The following is an 18,504-nucleotide window of genomic DNA, read 5'->3' as shown; positions in this document are numbered from 1 at the left end:
AACTAACCAACATGGTGAAAAGAGAAAACATAGTCAGAGGTCAGGATCTCTGCAAGTTCAGCTCAACGGAAGAATTGAAGCAAGAGAAAATGAAGATGGAAGTGAAATGTATCTGCTAAGTTTACAATTGCTTCTTCCAGGTACTGCATGCTACCTAGTTTTTATATTAGATACATACTGAAATTGACATTAACCCAACTGATTGCATTATTGATGATCTAGATTCCTAAAAACATATCATGAGATGACAAGAATGAAGCAGAACTATGGTACTACAAGCTCTCTAGATGGTTGAATCCCATGGTGTATCAACACACAATGTGATCTGGATGATTGGTAAAAGCAATGCCTTCTTATGAACTTTGTTTAAATCAAATATTGGTTCAATTTCAACTTCATACTGCCTCTACAGGAAGAATTCCAAGCTCAAGCATAAATGCTATGTGCTAGGTGCAGATAAAAACAAGATTCTCAGCATTCCAGGCTCCCTTAGAACTAAGAGACCTATAGCTTAAAGTAAGCAAACATATAAAGTAAGCAAACATAGAAGCGAAACAACAAAAGAGTCTTGCCTCTAGGGAGCCTCAATAAGGTTCCCTCTCCAGATGAGTTTAAACAAGCTCTAATCAAAATGAAAAATGAGCATTCAATAGGGAATAGATTGGACAAGATCCACTTACACTTTATAAACTCGTGTCTCTTCAGACTTTGGAGAGATAAAATGCTACACACAGTTTAAGAAAACGAGTAGAACTTCTAAAAGAAAAATGAAAGACATACATTCATGAATCATACTGCAACCTTTCTTTTATGCTCAGTCAGACGTCCTTCATGGATTTGCCATATTGCAAAACTTGAAATATTGAGTAGAAGATCCCATAGGAAGGCTAACTAGCTACAACATCAGTCCAGTTTCTTGTAGATTCATGGCAACAAAGCCTGTAGGCTGTAATAGTCGATTGCAGAAAGTTTAAACTAAAAAGACGGATTTGAACATATGATCGATATTCCTACAAAATCCTTGACATCTTGACCTTCTTTATCAAGGAGACTTAGCAAACTGGCAAACAGGGTTTCACACTCGACTGTGAGAAGCTAGACAACCATTTTTCCTTTTGGCTCTCTAGTTTCCAATTGAACTATAAATATGTACAAAGGGTATTGCTAGATTATCCTTGACATTTTAAGACTCAGATTTGCATAGGTATTTTTCAAGGAGGCTTAGCAAACTGCTAAACAAAACACCACTCTGTACTGTATTGGGAGATAATAAGCTTAGCATTTTTCAAATTGCCCACCCAATATTCATCACGTCTATTTAAGCTTTACTGTTTCACAAGTAGCCAAGGACTACTACATGCCAATTATTGTGGTTTCATTTCTGTACATGAGGATTAGTTGCAACTGTTTTCACTTTTGAAGGATGGTTCTATTCTAAAAAATGTTTCTATAAATTGATAGACATATGTCACAATATTAGGGAATCATCTGATGACAACCAGTGTCTTCATGGATGCCCTGGCAAGTTTGATGACAATGATCTAAAACATTTTAAGGCATCCCGATGACATCTAAAAAGGTTGTATGTCAATCCTGAACTTCACATGCCTTTACTAGTGCACTGCATTTGGGAATTGAATAAGCGTAAAATTTAAAGGAGAGAAAGAAATACAAAAGGTAATAAACCCTGTTTAACATTGATAGACATATGTCACAATATTAGGAAATCATCTGATGACAACCAGTGTCTTCATGGATGCCCTGGCAAGTTTGATGACAATGATCTAAAACATTTTTAGGCATCCCCATGACATCTAAAAAGGTTGTATGTCAATCCTGAACTTCACATGCTGAATAAGCATAAAATTTAAAGGAGAGCAAGAAATACAAAAGGTAATAAACCCTGTTTAAAACATGTTTTGATCTATCAATGGTGGCTTGGTGGGTTGACAAAAGCAGGTAGCTAATATAGCCACCACCAAGGTTCAAGTCTACCAAGTGGTTGCTGTCATATTTGTGGTTGTGTGCTGATGCATGCAACAGTGGCTGAGGCCAGGTACAAATCTTGGACTACTTTGGCAGAATTGACACCCCACCACTTGCAGCTGCTTAGCTGATGATATCCAATCAATTGGTGCTAATGGCTCCATTGTAAAGCTATATATGGATGCTAATGGTTCTTGCTGTGCATGTTGAGGAAAAGGGGTCAGATCAGGTGAAAGTTTGGGAAAATTTTCATAGATAACTCTGCAACCTATCACCTAAGCTAAAGGAAGTCTATGTTATGCATTGAAACACTGACCTTGGGGCATGCTTCTCAAAACAATTTCAAAAAAAGAATCCTATGAAGAATGTGGTCACATCTTGCGATTGACATGCGAAATGTAAGGCAGAATTGTACAATCCATCATATATAGGAATCACACAACTAGAGCTAGGTATGAAACCTACGCAAAGACCCTCTTGTAAACAAGTATATTCTTCATTGTATTTTCATCATGTTGTATCCCCTGGATAAGGCTTGATATTACCTAATGGAACTCTTACCTGACTTCACATTTTGTTGCCAACCATGATAAAAAGCAAAGATTTCCATATAGGCTAGTTAAAAACATTGCATGACATTGCCATAGACCTAAACAAAATTCAGCAAGAAGAAAATGCATGTTCTCCAAACTGACAAAGTAAGCTTTTAAGAATCATCCCAAAAGCCTAAAAATGTTAACAGGGGTCTTCAATTGGCTTCAGTCAAGACAGTGAAGGTCATTGAACAAAATAGGTAGGTTATTCCAAAAGATCCATGGTTCAAGGGAAATGCCTTGACTATGCAAGAATGGAAACAATGGCTAAAACTGCACCTTATGATGAGTAGGTAATACATATTACTAAATACAATTAACTATAAAAAATTAACATCTTCTTTATATGTATTTGTATCATGCAAATTGAGTATGCATATACACATCATGCCTATAATTAGGGAAGGAATAGAGTCGATGGTGAATTCTAGTGTGTAACTCAGTGCGTGTAAAATTATTATTCTATACAAGGAGAAGCTATATTCATTTAAATTTCCAAGATGCAGCTGAATTCACAACCTACCTTTTCTACTCAAGGGAACTTTTAAGTTTTCTTCCATTGCACAATTAAGTAAAATTGATTGAGAAGTTATAATCTTCATGTTCCAAGATCAAGTTTTGGGTTTCTTTAGCTCAGCTAGAAAATCTATTCAGCTTTTCTCATCTTGCTCTACCTTTGGTACACAATAAATTGGTATCAACTCCTCAATATTGATGCCAAATTTGCAAAATTACCAAATTCCTAGTGCTCCAAGGAGTGAACCTTCTATCTTGAGTAGTAGAAGGTATGAAAAAGGATTTGCAAGACCTAGGCTGATGAAAATTAACTGAACCTTCTTATCTTGAAACCGTTTGTAGAGTGCAAGACCTAGGCTAGCATTGTCAGTTAAGCTTATGGCCTCCACATGAACCCATTATTAGGAGTGTCATTCCACGCTTGAATTTGCAATTCATCAACTGCATGGCATTGTCTTTGGAAAGTCAAGACATTACAGATTCAACTATTCAGCCATCATAGCTTAATTCTGAGCCTAATCCTTAAAACCGCATAGAGATTTATCATCCTTTGATGATTATATCTCGTTTAAATTTCTCCAACATTTTCAACTGATCACATCTCAAACCCTAAGTAGTTCTTAAAAGCTTCTTTGATCCGTTAATATCCATCAAACCTTTCATCTGCAAGACAACCATAGAGAAAAGGATCCAGTTTTGATCCTAATCGTGACCCCCTGCAACAAATGGTAACAAAATACCAATGGTACAAATTTCAAATAAATCCTCATGAGAACCAAGACATTCTAACTCCAGACAATGACAGGGGACCTCCCCAACATTCACTTGGTTTTATAAGTTCACTACTGCTTGCAGAAGTAATCAACCAACTATCCACATAGAAAAGAGATGAGATACAAAAACCAGTACCTCAGCTGCAGAATGAAGAACAAAATCCAGTCTACCAATTCTCTGTGAACCTCCAGACCCTCTCAAAGAGGAGGCTTTATGTTTAGCACCTGCTCCTTCCAATGCCCAACAACCTCTCATGGATCAGCCATATACCTCCCAGTTTACCATAGGCAATATTCTTAGCAGAGAGGAAACCCAACAAAAATCTATGTAGCGACAAAACAAATTTCCAATTAAAAAACGTAGCCATCTATAACACCGAGATGATTTTTTACTTTCCCTCTTTCTCATGCCCTTGCAACACAATAGATGTCCAATACAATGATCACGAAGGAAAGGAACTTCAGCCTCTGGATCTATGTTCCAGATTCACAATCACATCTTTGAAGCAACAAACAGTGCTTGTACCCACATCTAATCTGATGGCAAGTCCTATACCTCAAGTAGAATCAAATCAGCCAATTCCATCTTATTTCTCCAGTAGCCAACACATCTTCAGTTCATCAACACATATAAGTGCATATCCAATGTGTCCAAAACTGAATCACTCCCACTTCCATCTTGCTTCCGCCCCAACATAGTCACAATTACCTAAGCAACTCACCTTTGCTTTAGCACCAATGACCTAGATGTCATTTGGGTTTAGTAAGTGCAGCAGAATCTTGGGCTTATCAGTCCACACAACTGAAGGATACCCAATTGCATCGTGCTCCCACCCCATCATATATGTTAAGAAACAGGCTCTTGCTTCAGTGCCATAAAAAACCAAACCAACACATCTACGCTTCTGTGTTCGATATGTGTAATGCATTCATCCTTGGCTACACAAACAAGCAAGTCTTGTCTCCTCACAATTGAAGTGTGCCAACTTCCATCTTGCTCTCACCCAAGCACAAGCATGGCTACCAAAACGGCTGACTTGTGCTCACAGTAGCACCACTGCCTAACTTGGCTATCAATTTGGTCCATCTGTGCTCTCAACAGGGCCCATGGTAAAAAAGGATTCTGATACGACTCATTTGGGGTCTCAATAACACTGATGGCCAATGCCACTTAAGTTAGTGCTCAAGTAGCAACAATGGCCATCTCGACTATCAAGAGAGCTTATCTATGCTCTACACAACAACAAATCCAATGAGGTTAGCAATATAGCTCATTTATTCTTCTAGCAGCATTAGTGGCCAAAACAACTCAGCTTAGCTAACAACAACAATAGAAATACAGGAACTTACTCACCAATAGTTCCCTAATCAATTCAAGCACGTCCTGACAACAATACTTGAGAGGTCATCCTACACATATGTTATATTGTGGATGCCATACTCAAAGCCCTTCCTTTTGTAACAGTTCCACTAAAATCAAGAACTCCTCATGCCAACTAAGCTTCTGATAGTATTATTCGTAACTAAGGAATATAACCTATACAAATCCAATATAATATTGTTGGACACAGATTGTCATTGATGTCAATATGGTAATATTCAAGGAGTAGACAGAACCACCAGAGGAGCAAACAGAGCCATCGGAGGAGCCAAGAGGCAACAAACTAAGTGAGTAGAACAGAGAATATATATGACATATATATGCCAAAGAAGAATAGAACCATGGGAGGCAACAGACAGAGCCATCGGAGCAACAGAGGAACAAGCATTGCCATCAGAGCAACAGAGGACGCAAACAACCATCAGAGGAAGCAGATAGAGCCATTAGAGGAGCAATATATATATATATATATATATATATATATATATATATAGGGTTAAACAAGTGGAGAATATATATATGAATAGGCAAATGCATTATCGGAGGAGAAAACCCTATGCGTAACCTTATATATATGCGTTTAACGCAAACAGAGGCCATAGCATACATATTACAAATACACTATCGGAGGCGGAGCAGTATATTTTATCAGCAGGTTCATTAAGTGTCACACCCAAAACCTTCGATTGCGATAAGGTATCTAGACTCGATGGTCCTATTATATCGCACCCTATTGTTATGTCGCATCCGCGGTAATCGCAATGAATAAAGAGTGGTCACCCCTGAACGTGCGATTGCAATTATAACACGGACCTGATGGTCCGACTGTAACACAACTTAATGCTAGATCGCATCCGCTGGAGGATCGGCCCGTCGACCATCGACGATGTCATGGGGTTGATGTATAAAGGATCCCCAGAAGTCTTGAACGCCGATTGCGATTGCAAATGCGGACCCGCTGCGGAATTGTGTTATGGTTGAATGCTATATCGCATCCACCCATTGCAACAATACACAAAGGAATTACACTCTCCCGAGCGCCGATTGCGATGTAAGTCACGGACCCGATGGTCCGATTGCAACATGGTCCAATGTAATATCGCATCCGCTGTGTCGCTAGTCTCGAAGGGATGTTAAATCCGTTGATTGAGATGGAGCTATGGACTCGATACAGGAATAGAAGCGGGTAAACTAAATTTGAAATCCGCCATTAGTGTTTCTCGCCTGTTTTTCATATATTTTCCTGTGTAACCATGTTTTTGCTTGCAGGGTGGTTTTAAGCCGAAAGGCTTACGATGGCTGTGTCCGATGGTTTTAGAAGGCCGAACGTCAAGTAAATGGGGTGATTCATGTCGAAATCGATTGCGATTGGACGCGGCTAACCGTTAAATGAATATGAACTCTGTGCATGCCCACAATCATTGTTAAAGGAGCGTTGTTACAGTCATAACCAGTGAGATGTGTTCTCCGTGGATTATTTGGCACTCTCTTATGAATTAACGTGTCCTGTGAGCATGATGAGACAGAGGAAGCTACAGTGACAGACAAGCCAGTGGTGAGGAAGCTGAAGCAGGCGAGGAGGAAGTCTAAGAGGCGGTGTAAGCGGAAACGAATGGAAAAAGGCACGAGAATGTATAAAACAGTAAAAACAGAGAACTGTTGGTGTTGTTGTTGTGGTGAAGAACCAGAGTGTGAGGTAGTAGAAGCAGTAGAGGCAAAAGAGGCAGCAGAAGCAGCAGAGGATGTAGAGGCAGCAGAAGCAGCAGAGGCAGGAGAGTAGGAGTGAGAGAACCTCAGCTGAATAGAGTGTAGCAGTATATCAGTTTATACCAAGGTTGGGTTGGAGCCCAAGAGGTTGGAGCCTCAGAATTGAACAGGACTAAAGTCATTAGGGGTAGGTGCTCCTAAGCGCAGAACCACTGCAAAACAGAGTTGGTGCTCTAGAGGTTGGAGCCTCACTAAAGTCCAAGTTGGAGCTTGGCAACTATTCACAGTCAGATATATCCTTATATTGTATTTATTTCATTGCACTGTCTTGAGTTTTAATAAAAGCATTTATTCCAGCTATTGATTTCTGTGTTCTGTGTATACATATACATATCTATATATGCTTTTGGTAATCACTAGAACAATTAAAAAAAGTAAGAAATATTGATTCACCCCCCCTCTCAGTATTTCCAACAATTGGTATCAGAGCCGGCTTCTTCATACTAGCCTAACAGCTTGAAGAAGGATTTGCAGCCATGATGAGAAATCACGAAGCATCAGGAAAACCTCCTTTGTTCGATGGCACTAACTTTGGTTTCTGGAAGAAAAGAATGACCTACTACTTAATGTCCCTTAGACCTGAAGTCTGGCATTTTGTTCAAAATGAATACCAAATGACTTCCACTCTTCCAACGAACCTAGACGACAGGAAAGCCTACATCGCAAATGCAAAGGCCATGAACTCCATCACTAGTGGAATCACTGATTCCAAGTTTACAAAAATCATGCACTGTACCTCTGCCAAAGAAATGTGGGAGAAGCTAGATGGCTTGTACGATGGAGACTCAAAAGTCAAAAAGGCAAAGCTTCAAACTCACAGAAGACAATTTGAAAGTTTGAGGATGGAAGATGAAGAAGATATTGCAGCATACCTCCTCTGAGTAGCTCAAGTGGTAAATTCCCTGAAAGGATTGGACGAAAAAGTTGAAGAAAGTACCATTGTTCAAAAGGTATTAAGGTCTCTTCCAGACAGATTTGACTCCAAAATAAGCGCTATAGAAGAAGCAAAGGATCTAAATACCCTCAAAATGGAAAAGGTATTAAGGTCTCTTCCAGACAGATTTGACTCCAAAATAAGCGCTATAGAAGAAGCAAAGGATCTAAATACCCTCAAAATGGATGAACTCCATGGAATTCTCACTGCCTATGAAATGAGGAAAGGTGGCCCAAGCTCCAAAGATGCAGCATTCAAGGCCTCAAAGTCAAAGAAGGGGAAAGAAAGGAATGACTGTAGTGATGAGTCAAATGTGGAATCTGAATTGGCTCAATTTGTACGTAAGCTGAAGAGAGGATCTAAGCTTAAAGGCAAGTATCCTCTTATCTGTTTTAAATGTGGTAAAATAGGTCATTATGCAGCAAGATGTCCTCATAAACATGACAGTGATGATGAAGGAAATTCTAAAAGAATGGCACACAAAAAGAAAGGGTTCAATAAGAAAAACTTCTTCTCCAAGCAAGATGAGTCTGATGAGGATGAGTTTATGGTCATCAAAAGGAAATCAGATGAGGAAAGTGATCATGATGAAAGCCAAGAAACATTATTCATGGCACTCGCAGATGATGATGACTCAGGGCTGGAAGGAAATGTAGATGAACTGTTAATAAGCGCCATTGAAGAAAATGAGAAACTACGGAACAAAATCATTTCTCTCAAAGTGGAAAACGAGGAAATAAGAAGGAGAGAAGATCTCTTGGAAGCAAAGCTTAAAGAAAAAGAAGAGACTTGTGAAGAACATGAGGCCGAAATAGTGTCTTTGAGAAAGGAGTTGGAGCAAATTAAAAAGGGCTGTAAAAGCTCTCAAATACTTGAGACTATTTTGAAAAATCAAAAACCTCAACATGACAAGTCTGGAATAGGTTTCAAAGGAGAATCCTCAAGCACTAAGAATAGTGTGAAAAGCTATGCCGATGCACTTTCCTGCAATCCAAAAGATGAAAAGGTATGTTATCAAAAGTGCATCCCAGATCCCAAGAATGAAGAGAGAATTACTCCAAAGAAGAATGTGGAGTCGAATCATGGACACTACAGCAAATACAAACCTGTACTCCACCAAGGGCCCATCGCAAATCCAAAGAACGAGGGAGGAGTAATTCCCAGGAAGGAAATCGACTCAAACCGTGGTTGCTTCAACAAGTACAAAACCATCTTTCTTGGACACTGCTTTCACTGTAAAAACTTCGGTCATCAAGCCAGACATTGTATGGCTCACAGAAGTGAAAAGACAAAGCTAAAGGACCGAATAATCAACTCATATGCCCCCAAAAGGCAGGGACAAATCAAAACCTTCAATTCATTTGATCCCTTGACCAAATTTGATCTGATTTGCTCTTTCTGCTACAATAATGGACACTATGAACAAGATTTCCCACTCAAAGGAAGAAAGACAAGTAGCAAGAACTCCAACATGGATAAATGCGGCCTGGCTCTATATGCTCAAAATAATGGAAACCATTAGTTTGTGGATAGTGGGTGCTCCAGACACATGACAGGAGACAGAAGGAAGTTTGTCTCACTGAGCAAAAAGGAAGGGAACATGTCCTTTGGAAGCGGATCTGGCAAAATTGCAGGAAAAGGAACAGTTACTCTGATCAATGGAAAAGGAAAAGCTCAAGATGCTCTGCTAGTTGACGGACTCAAACACAACCTCCTGAGTGTCAGCCAAATTTGTGATCAAGGACATAAGGTTGTTTTCAGCACCAAAGACTGTGAAATAAGGAACTCTGCCTCAGGGAAACTTGTGGCAAAAGGGGTGAGAACATTAGACAACATTTACATTCTGAACAAGATTCAAGAAAATAAATGCTACTTGAGTCAGACAGATGAGAGTTGGCTGTGGCACAAGCGACTTGGACATACAAGCTTCGAAAATTTGATCAATATCAGCAAGATCAAAGCTGTACGAGACATCCCAAGGTTGTTCAAACCAAATCAAGGAGTATGTGGTCCATGTCAACATGGAAAGCAGACCAGAACCAGCCACAAGACAAAGGAACTCTATACATCGAAGCCCTTGGAGATCATCCATGCTGATGTGTGTGGGCCAACTAGAAATCAAGCACTCCAAGGAGAAAGGTACTTTGTGTTATTTGTTGATGATTATACTAGAATGATGTGGATATACTTCATAAAGTATAAATCTGAAACTTTTGAGTGTTTTAAGAATCTAAAAGCCCTTGTAGAAAATGAAAAAGATTCAAAAATTAAGTGCCTCAGAACAGACAGAGGAGGAGAATTCACATCAAACGAGTTTAGTGAGTTCTGTAATATTCATGGAATTAAAAGGGAATTCTCGGTTGCCAGAACACCTCAGCAAAATGGGGTAGTTGAAAGAAGAAACCAAACAGTCCAAGAAATGGCAAGAACTATGCTATTAGCAGCAGACTTACAACCTAAATTTTGGAGAGAAGCAGTAGGGACAACTGTCTATACACTGAATCGAACTCAATTAAGACCAAATTGTGAAAAAACTCCTTATGAGCTATGGAAAGGAAGACCTGCTTCGGTGAAGTACTTCAAGATCTTTGGAAGCAAGTGCTTCATAAAAATAAATGATGGCTCACCCGGAAAGTTTGATTCTCGGGTTGATGAAGGGATATTTCTTGGATACTCTACATGGAGCAAGGCTTACAAGTGCTACAATTATCGACTGAAGAAAATAGTGGAAAGCATTGATATAAAGGTTGATGACGATCTTCTAGAAAAGGAAATTGAAGAACATGAAGATGACTCTCTCATTGAAGAAGAAGAACCTAAAGAAGAAGAAATAGATGAGGAAGAAGAAGTACCTATACCCCTTCAAAGATGAAGTATGTCCAAAGACATCATCCAGAAGAGCAGATCATTGGCGATAAAGATGAAGGTGTGCAGACCTGAAGAAGGATAACAATCACACCCAAGAGAAAAGTCATTGCCCTCCTATCTATGATAGAACCAGAAACATTTGCAGAAGCAAGTAAGGATCCTCATTGGGTAAAAGCCATGGAAGAAGAAATGTCCCAAATTGAGAAGAACAAGACATGGGAGCTGGTACCTCGTCCAAAGGACAAAAACATAATAGGAACCAAATGGGTGTTCAAAAATAAAATGAATGAGGAAGGACAGGTTATCAGAAACAAGGCAAGACTTGTTTGCAAAGGCTATTCACAAATTGAAGGAATTGACTTTGAAGAGACATTTGCACCAGTGGCCCGTATGGAAGCTATCAGGATGTTCTTGGCATTTGCTTGCTCAAAAGGATTCAAAATCTATCAAATGGACGTGAAATCAGCATTTCTAAATGGGGAACTCAAGGAGGAAGTCTACATGGAGCAGCCAGAAGGTTTTGATCTAACAGCAGGAAAGGACTTAGTTTGTAAGTTGAAAAAGGCTTTATATGGGTTGAAACAAGCTCCTAGAGCTTGGTATGCAAGACTGGATCACTATCTACAACAACAAGGCTTCAAAAAGGGAGTGGCTGGAAGCAATCTATACATAAAGACAGATCAAGGTAAGTTACTAGTTGCTCTTGTTTATGTCAATGATCTGAATTTTGCTAGTAATAATGATGAAATGAGCCATCAATTTTCTCAAAGCATGTCAAAAGATTTTGAGATGTCAATGATAGGAGAGCTATCTCACTTCCTTGGACTTCAAGTATCTCAAACCAGAGCAGGATTGTGTATATCTCAAACTAGATATCTAAAAGACATGCTCAAAAAATATGGAATGGAGGACTGTGCACCAGTGAGCACACTTATGACCACAAACTGCAAATTGAGCAAAGATGATGACTCCCCTCTAGTAGATGCAACTCATTACAGGTCAATGACTGGAGCCCTTCTATACTTAACAGCTACACGACCAGACATAATGCAAGCAGTAGGAATGGTGGGAAGATTTCAATCTGCTCCCAAACAATCCCATTTATTAGCTGTAAAAAGAATTCTCAGATATCTAAAGGGAACTTCTGATTTCGGTCTTTGGTACCCAAAGAACTCAACACTGACTGTAACTGCATACATTGATGCTGATTGGGCTGGAAGTATAGATGATCGGAAAAGTACTAGTGGAAATGCATTCTTCCTAGGAGACTGTTTGGTATCCTGGCTCAACAAAAAACAGTCATCCATATCATTATCCACAGCCGAAGCCGAGTATATTGCTGCAACAGACTGTTGTACTCAGATACTATGGATGAAGAAAGCTCTAAAAGATCTTGACATATGTACAGATCAACCAATTACCGTCTATTGTGACAACACAAGTGCTATCAGTCTCAGCAAAAATCCTGTGATGCACTCAAGAACCAAACACATACCAATCAAGTATCATTTCCTCCGTGAGCAAATAGCTGAACGAAACATCGTCCTGAAATATATCAGTACTAAGGAGCAGATAGCTTATATTTTCACGAAACCTCTTCCTCGAGAAGCATTTGAACATTTGCGCCAAAAGATGGGAGTTATTTCTTTATCATCACTCAAGTTCATTCATAAAGATGTAGCAGGACAGGGGGAGCAGGTTGACAGGGGGAGTCCGTATGCATTCCTTTGCCATTGATGTCAAAGGGGGAGAGAGTAGAAGAATATTGCCATCAATAACAAAGGGGAAGATTGTTGGACACAGATTGTCATGATGTCAATATGGCAATATTCAAGGAGTAGACAAAGCCACCAGAGGAGCAAACAACGCAAAGAAGCAAACAGAGCCATCGAAGGAGTCAAGAGGCAGCAAACTAAGCGAGTAGAACAGAGCATATATATGCCAAAGAAGAATAGAGCCATGGGAGGTAGCACACAGAGCCATCGGAGCAACAGAGGTGTAGACAGAGCAAATAGACGATGCAGAGAGCCATCGGAGCAATAGAGGAACAAGCAGAGCCATTAGAGCAACAGAGGACGCAAACAGCCATCGGAGGAAGCAGACAGAGCCATTAGAGGAGCAATATATATATATATATATATATATATATATATATATATATATATATATATATATGCAGGGTTAAAGGAGTGGAGAATATATATATGAATAGGCAAATGCATTATCGGAGGAGAAAACCCTATGCGTAACCTTATATATATGCGTTTAACGCAAACGGAGGCCATAGCATACATATTACAAATACACTATCGGAGGCGGAGCAGTATATTATATCGGCAGGTTCATTAAGTGTCACACCCAAAACCTCCGATTGCAATAAGGTATGTGGACCCGATGGTCCTATTATATCGCACCCTATTGTTATGTCGCATCTGCGGTAATTGCAATGAATAAAGAGTGGTCACCCCCGAACGTGCGATTGCGATTATAACACAGACCCGATGGTCCGACTGTAACACAACTTAATGCTAGATCGCATCTGCTAGAGGATCGGCATGTCGGCCATCGGCGTTGTCATGGGGTCGATGTATAAAGGATCCCCAGAAGTCTTGAACACCGATTGCGATTGCAAATGTGGACCCGCTGGGGAATTGTGTTATGGTTGAATGCTATATCGCATTCGCCCATCGCAACAATACACAAAGGAATTACACTCTCCTGAGCGCCGATTGCGATGTAAGTCATGGACCCGATGGTCCGATTGCAACATGGTGCAATGTAATATCGCATCCGCTGTGTCGCTAGTCTCGAAGGGATGTTAAATCCACCGATTGCGATGCAGCTATGGACCCGATACAGGAATAGAAGCAGGTGAACGAAATTTGAAATCCGCCATTAGTGTTTCTCGCCTGTTTTTCATATATTTTCCTGTGTAACCATGTTTTTGCTTGCGGGGTGGTTTTAAGCTGAAAGGCTTATGATGGCTGTGTCCGATGGTTTTAGAAGGCTGAACGTCAGGTAAATGGGGTGATTCATGGCGAAATCGATTGCGATTGGACGTGGCTATCCGTTAAATGAAGCTGAACTCTGTGCATGCCCACAATCATTGTTAAAGGAGCGTTGTTACAGTCGTAACTAGTGAGATGTGTTCTCCATGGATTATTTGGCACTCTCTTATGAATTAACGTGTCCTATGAGCACGATGAGACAGAGGAAGCTACAACGACAGACAAGCCAGTGGTGAGGAAGCTGAAGCAGGCGAGGAGGAAGTCTAAGAGGCGGTGTAAGCAGAAATGAATGGACAAAGGCATGAGAATGTATAAAACAGTAAAAACAGAGAACTGTTGGTGTTGTTGTTGTGGTGAAGAACCAGAGTGTGAGGTAGTAGAAGCAGCAGAGGCAAAAGAGGCAATGGAGGCTGTAGAGGCAATGGAGGCTGTAGATGCAGCAGTAGCAGCCGAGGCAGGAGAGTAGGAGTGAGAGAACCTCAGCTGAATAGAGTGTAGCAGTATACCAGTTTATACCAAGGTTGGATTGGAGCCCAATAGGTTGGAGCCTCAGAACTGAATAGGACTAAAGTCATTAGGGGTAGGTGCTCCTAAGTGCAGAACCACTGCAATACAGAGTTGGTGCTCTAGAGGTTGGAGCCTCACTGAAGTCCAAGTTGGAGCTTGGCAACTATTCACAGTCAGATATATACTTATATTGTATTTATTTCATTGCACTGTCTTGAGTTTTAATAAAAGAATTTATTCCAGCCGTTGATTTCTGTGTTTTGTGTATACATAGACATATCTATATATGTTTTTGGTAATCACTAAAACAATTAAAAAAAGTAAGAAACACTGATTCACCTCCCCTCTCAGTATTTCCAACAAATATAACTTTCCTCTGTAAGCAATTCAAATTAAGCAGAAACTCCCAGAAGCATTTGAAACTCGGGGTTAATTTCCACTAAGCGAGGAGGACATGAAAAGTATTGAATATTAATGTACTTTTAACTTGTATATTTGCCACTTTCAGGCATGTGCACATTAACACGTCAGCCCTATATTCAAGGGAGTACTACAGTAGATGAACAATGCCAATATGTAACAAAATATATACAAAATTATTTTACATTAGGAAAGGCCATGTGGCCCTCTAATGTGAGCTACACTTCATACTTAAGGGGGCTCTTCTCGTATTGTACAACCAGCTAGACTTTCCTTGGCTCACCTAGAAGATCATTGTACAATCAGCTAGAGTTTCCTTGGCTCACCTAGAAGATCTGTTCAGCTCTTCTAGTCGCCCTATACATTTGGACTATATGGATATTGGAAAATATGCAAATACTTTGAAATGCTCAACTCAATTGAGGACAGTTTTTTGGTAAATATGCGATCTTTTCATATAGGAATAACAATAATGGCATTTCTTTTGGTTTTAAGGTTACTACATTCCAAATTGTTTAGTGGGATAAACTTAAAGCATTGTCATGCTCCACATGTTACAGAAATACAAGACTAATAATGGAATAAAGCGCTATAGAACATTTGCATGACTTTCCCCGTAAGGATATAACTTGCTAAATAATGAATTCCTACAATAGGCCTAACATCGAATGAAGGTGTTAAAGGCACCATGTCAGTAAGTATCCTTGTACAAACATTTAAAGACTAAGGATCATTCACAGCTAAACTAACAGAACCAAAAAAAAAAGGGGAATTTGGCAAGATGTAGAACTACTGATGAAGTTGCCTCAAAGATCAGTGCAAGACTAAGTCATAAATCAAATATCAACACCGTGAAGAACGATTCACCAGAAGACTTGAAGCCACAGTCATGGATTGACCAGCTCTTGCAAGATCTTTAGGTAGAAATAGACAAGGAAATAAAAACCTGGTGGCATCACAGACTTCTTGCCATTATACCTATATATAAACCTAAATACAAAAATTGGACAGGTATTGTGAAGGAAACTTCCAGGCTTTAATTATCAACCACTTACCCACTTGTAGTTGACCAAGTTGGCTACTTTGTATTTAAGCAATGCCATCCCAACATTCCTTGCTGCTTCATCATACAAGGCATCGGTATTCTGATTACAGTCTTGCATTTGTAGCTATTATCCAGTATTCATCTGGTCAATTCCCACAAAACTGTAACATTCATTATGAACATATGGGCTACAGAGAATCAAGATTGATCCCATCCAAACATTATATGCAGGTGAGATATATTGCCTGTTGGTTGTACTTCATGTTATACTTTAAGGGCATGATTATTGTTTCGATCACTCACAATCTCAGCTACATGCGTACAACAAGCACTATTATGGATGAAATTAAATTTATATCCATAAAACTAGAAATTGGTACAGAAAAGCAAACCATGGACTATTATTTGAACCAACAAGGTCAAGGATGGCTTAGACAAAAGAAAAGGGTCACACTTAGAATTCTTCATTTGTAAACACTGTTAGCTGCTCACTTGCCAAGCATGTAAACATGTAACGTAAATGTTAGTAGTTCAAATCCCCAATTATTTACTCGTGAACACCTGTTGAGGGTGGCGCTGTTCACCTAGCAGTTATAATGGTAGCAGTACGAATCAACCCCATATCACACCAGTATGAGACCAGGCCAGTTGCTGATTCATCTAATATCGCTAGCCAAGAATGGAAGTCAATTTGGAATTTCCATTTTTTCATTTCACAATGTTATGATCGTCACTACCCACAAAAGAAATATAGCAAGGCATGGGTAAGCATATTAGCATGTCCCTGGTGATATGACAACCATAGCAAAGACAGGAAACAGTTTGAAGCAACTTGTGTTTCTTGCCAGATGTAAATATTGGATATACAACTATAGACATACCGGCAATTAAGTTAGTGTTATGGTTTTTTGAAAAGTCAATTTATTTAGAGTGGCATGTTTCAAAATGTTGCAACGACTGGAGTCAACCAGGATGCTAAGAAGAACTGTGCTTTGTAGTCCTATCTGCTTAGAAAGTGTCCCATCAAAGCTTGCAACATACCTGGTAGCCACGCCCACATACAATACTTTCTCACTGTTTGCTTACATGTTCACTGTAAACTTTGGAAGCAAATCAGTTACCAGTATCTTTAGTTAACACTCTAAAATGACAAAACAGTAGAACATGGGTCAAAGTAAAACAGGACTGACATAAGTAAAAAATTGGGATCAATCTCTTTCAAAAGTTACTTTTCCAACCTATATGCATTTCACGAATCTGTCCTCTCTTCAGGCTATGCAGAGATATAATAATGGGCTCTTACCATTCACACTTTCTTTCAAGAAGCTTTGTTGGATCCTTTTGGGATTGATTTGGAGAGCCCCCGGATCATGGAGACAGCTATGAGCAAAAATATAAATGGATAGACTAGATAATTGATTCTTTGTAAGCAGCAAATGCACACCTTCAACAAAATGACAATTTAGATGCCTAATAAGCACGCAGTTGCAATCAAGGCCTGAGCTAAAGCCCTGGCACGGTTGCATGGGCGTACCCTGTTCTTAGGATTTTTGGCTTAAAAAATGGCTACAAATCATATGAATTTGCATCGACTTTTCTTATGCCTTTTGACTTCAATGTACATTTATATCGTAGCTCCTAGACAGAAACAGAAACCCAAAACACTGGATTCGAGATAGCATGGTTTCAGCTCCCTCCCCATCCACCGCAGAAATAAAATCGGATCTAGGGGTTATATGGCTGGAGATGCAGAAGGTAATGCAGATTCCTTTTGGACCAAATGTCTGATCAAGTTGGGCTGGTTTTGGACAGCACAATACCGCAAAATAAATAATGCTGGAACACTAATGGCCAGCACTTTATGAGCCTTACTCTGTTAAAGGGAAATAAACTACCGTGCTGCACTTCACAAAGTCAGTAAACTGGCAATTAAAAGAGGTTGTCTAGTTTTTATAAACTCATTATGACAAACATAACAATTAGCATAATCTATCTTCTTCCAAGCATCTGTCTCGTTCATGCATGCCGAAGAGAATGAGATTATTACGACATACAGTATCTGGGCTTGCTGGATATAAACAAAAAAACATGATCGAAAAAAGCCAGAATTGAATAATTTCAGAGAGCAATCGAAATTAAATATTTAGACTTACACAATATAAATTTTGACGGCCATTTTGAATCTCCTGAACGCGTTGGATCAACGAACAATGCTCCTTCACTATTTCTCACGGAAAGAACGATGAGTCGGAAGTGTGATAAGCAGCCAGGAAGCGCTGCATTTTATAGCAAATGCCTGAAAGCGTACCGATGCCGGGGGCTTGCTTAGCTCGGATCCAGAGATGAAGAGCGTCAGGTTTGACGAGTCATGAGTGTTGTGGTAGTTAGATGTTACAGGGTGCGCACCATCATAGACCTGACTCTACGACGCCTCTTTCGCGTGGCATCGTTCTTTTCTCTTGGTTTGTTTTGATTTCGTTATTTATTTATTATTTTCCATTTTTACCTATTATTACGTTTTCCCGTTGACTTTGTTTTATTTTTTCCTTTATTTTTATTAATTTTTTCATCGATTTTTTATTCACCGGAAAGACTCCATAACTAAGAGTGAGTCCAGATTTCAACCATTCACAAATTTTTTCATCCATTTTTTATTCACCGAAAAGACCCAATAACTAAGAGAGAGTCGAGATTTCCACTATTAAC

At 39.5% G+C, this 18,504-nt stretch overlaps 1 protein-coding gene across 1 annotated transcript in view; it reads right to left on the bottom strand.

The window, feature by feature from the left end:
- Positions 1–18,241, bottom strand: part of LOC149232477 (putative NAD(P)H dehydrogenase (quinone) FQR1-like 1) — a 28,998-nt gene extending 10,757 nt beyond the window's left edge. The window contains exon 1 of the mRNA XM_089376493.1: positions 17,952–18,241. Within this exon, the coding sequence (XP_089232619.1) occupies positions 17,952–17,974 (23 nt within the window). The 5' untranslated portion in view covers positions 17,975–18,241. The remainder of the gene's footprint in view (positions 1–17,951) is intronic.
- Between the last annotated feature and the right edge of the window lie 263 nt (positions 18,242–18,504).

This window comes from Pinus tabuliformis, chromosome J (assembly GCF_031772625.1).
Source record: "Pinus tabuliformis cultivar Carrire ecotype Pingquan chromosome J, CPIR1, whole genome shotgun sequence".
Taxonomy (NCBI): domain Eukaryota; kingdom Viridiplantae; phylum Streptophyta; class Pinopsida; order Pinales; family Pinaceae; genus Pinus; species Pinus tabuliformis.
Note: the sequence above shows the minus strand (reverse complement) of the source record. Positions and strands in the feature narration are given on the sequence as shown.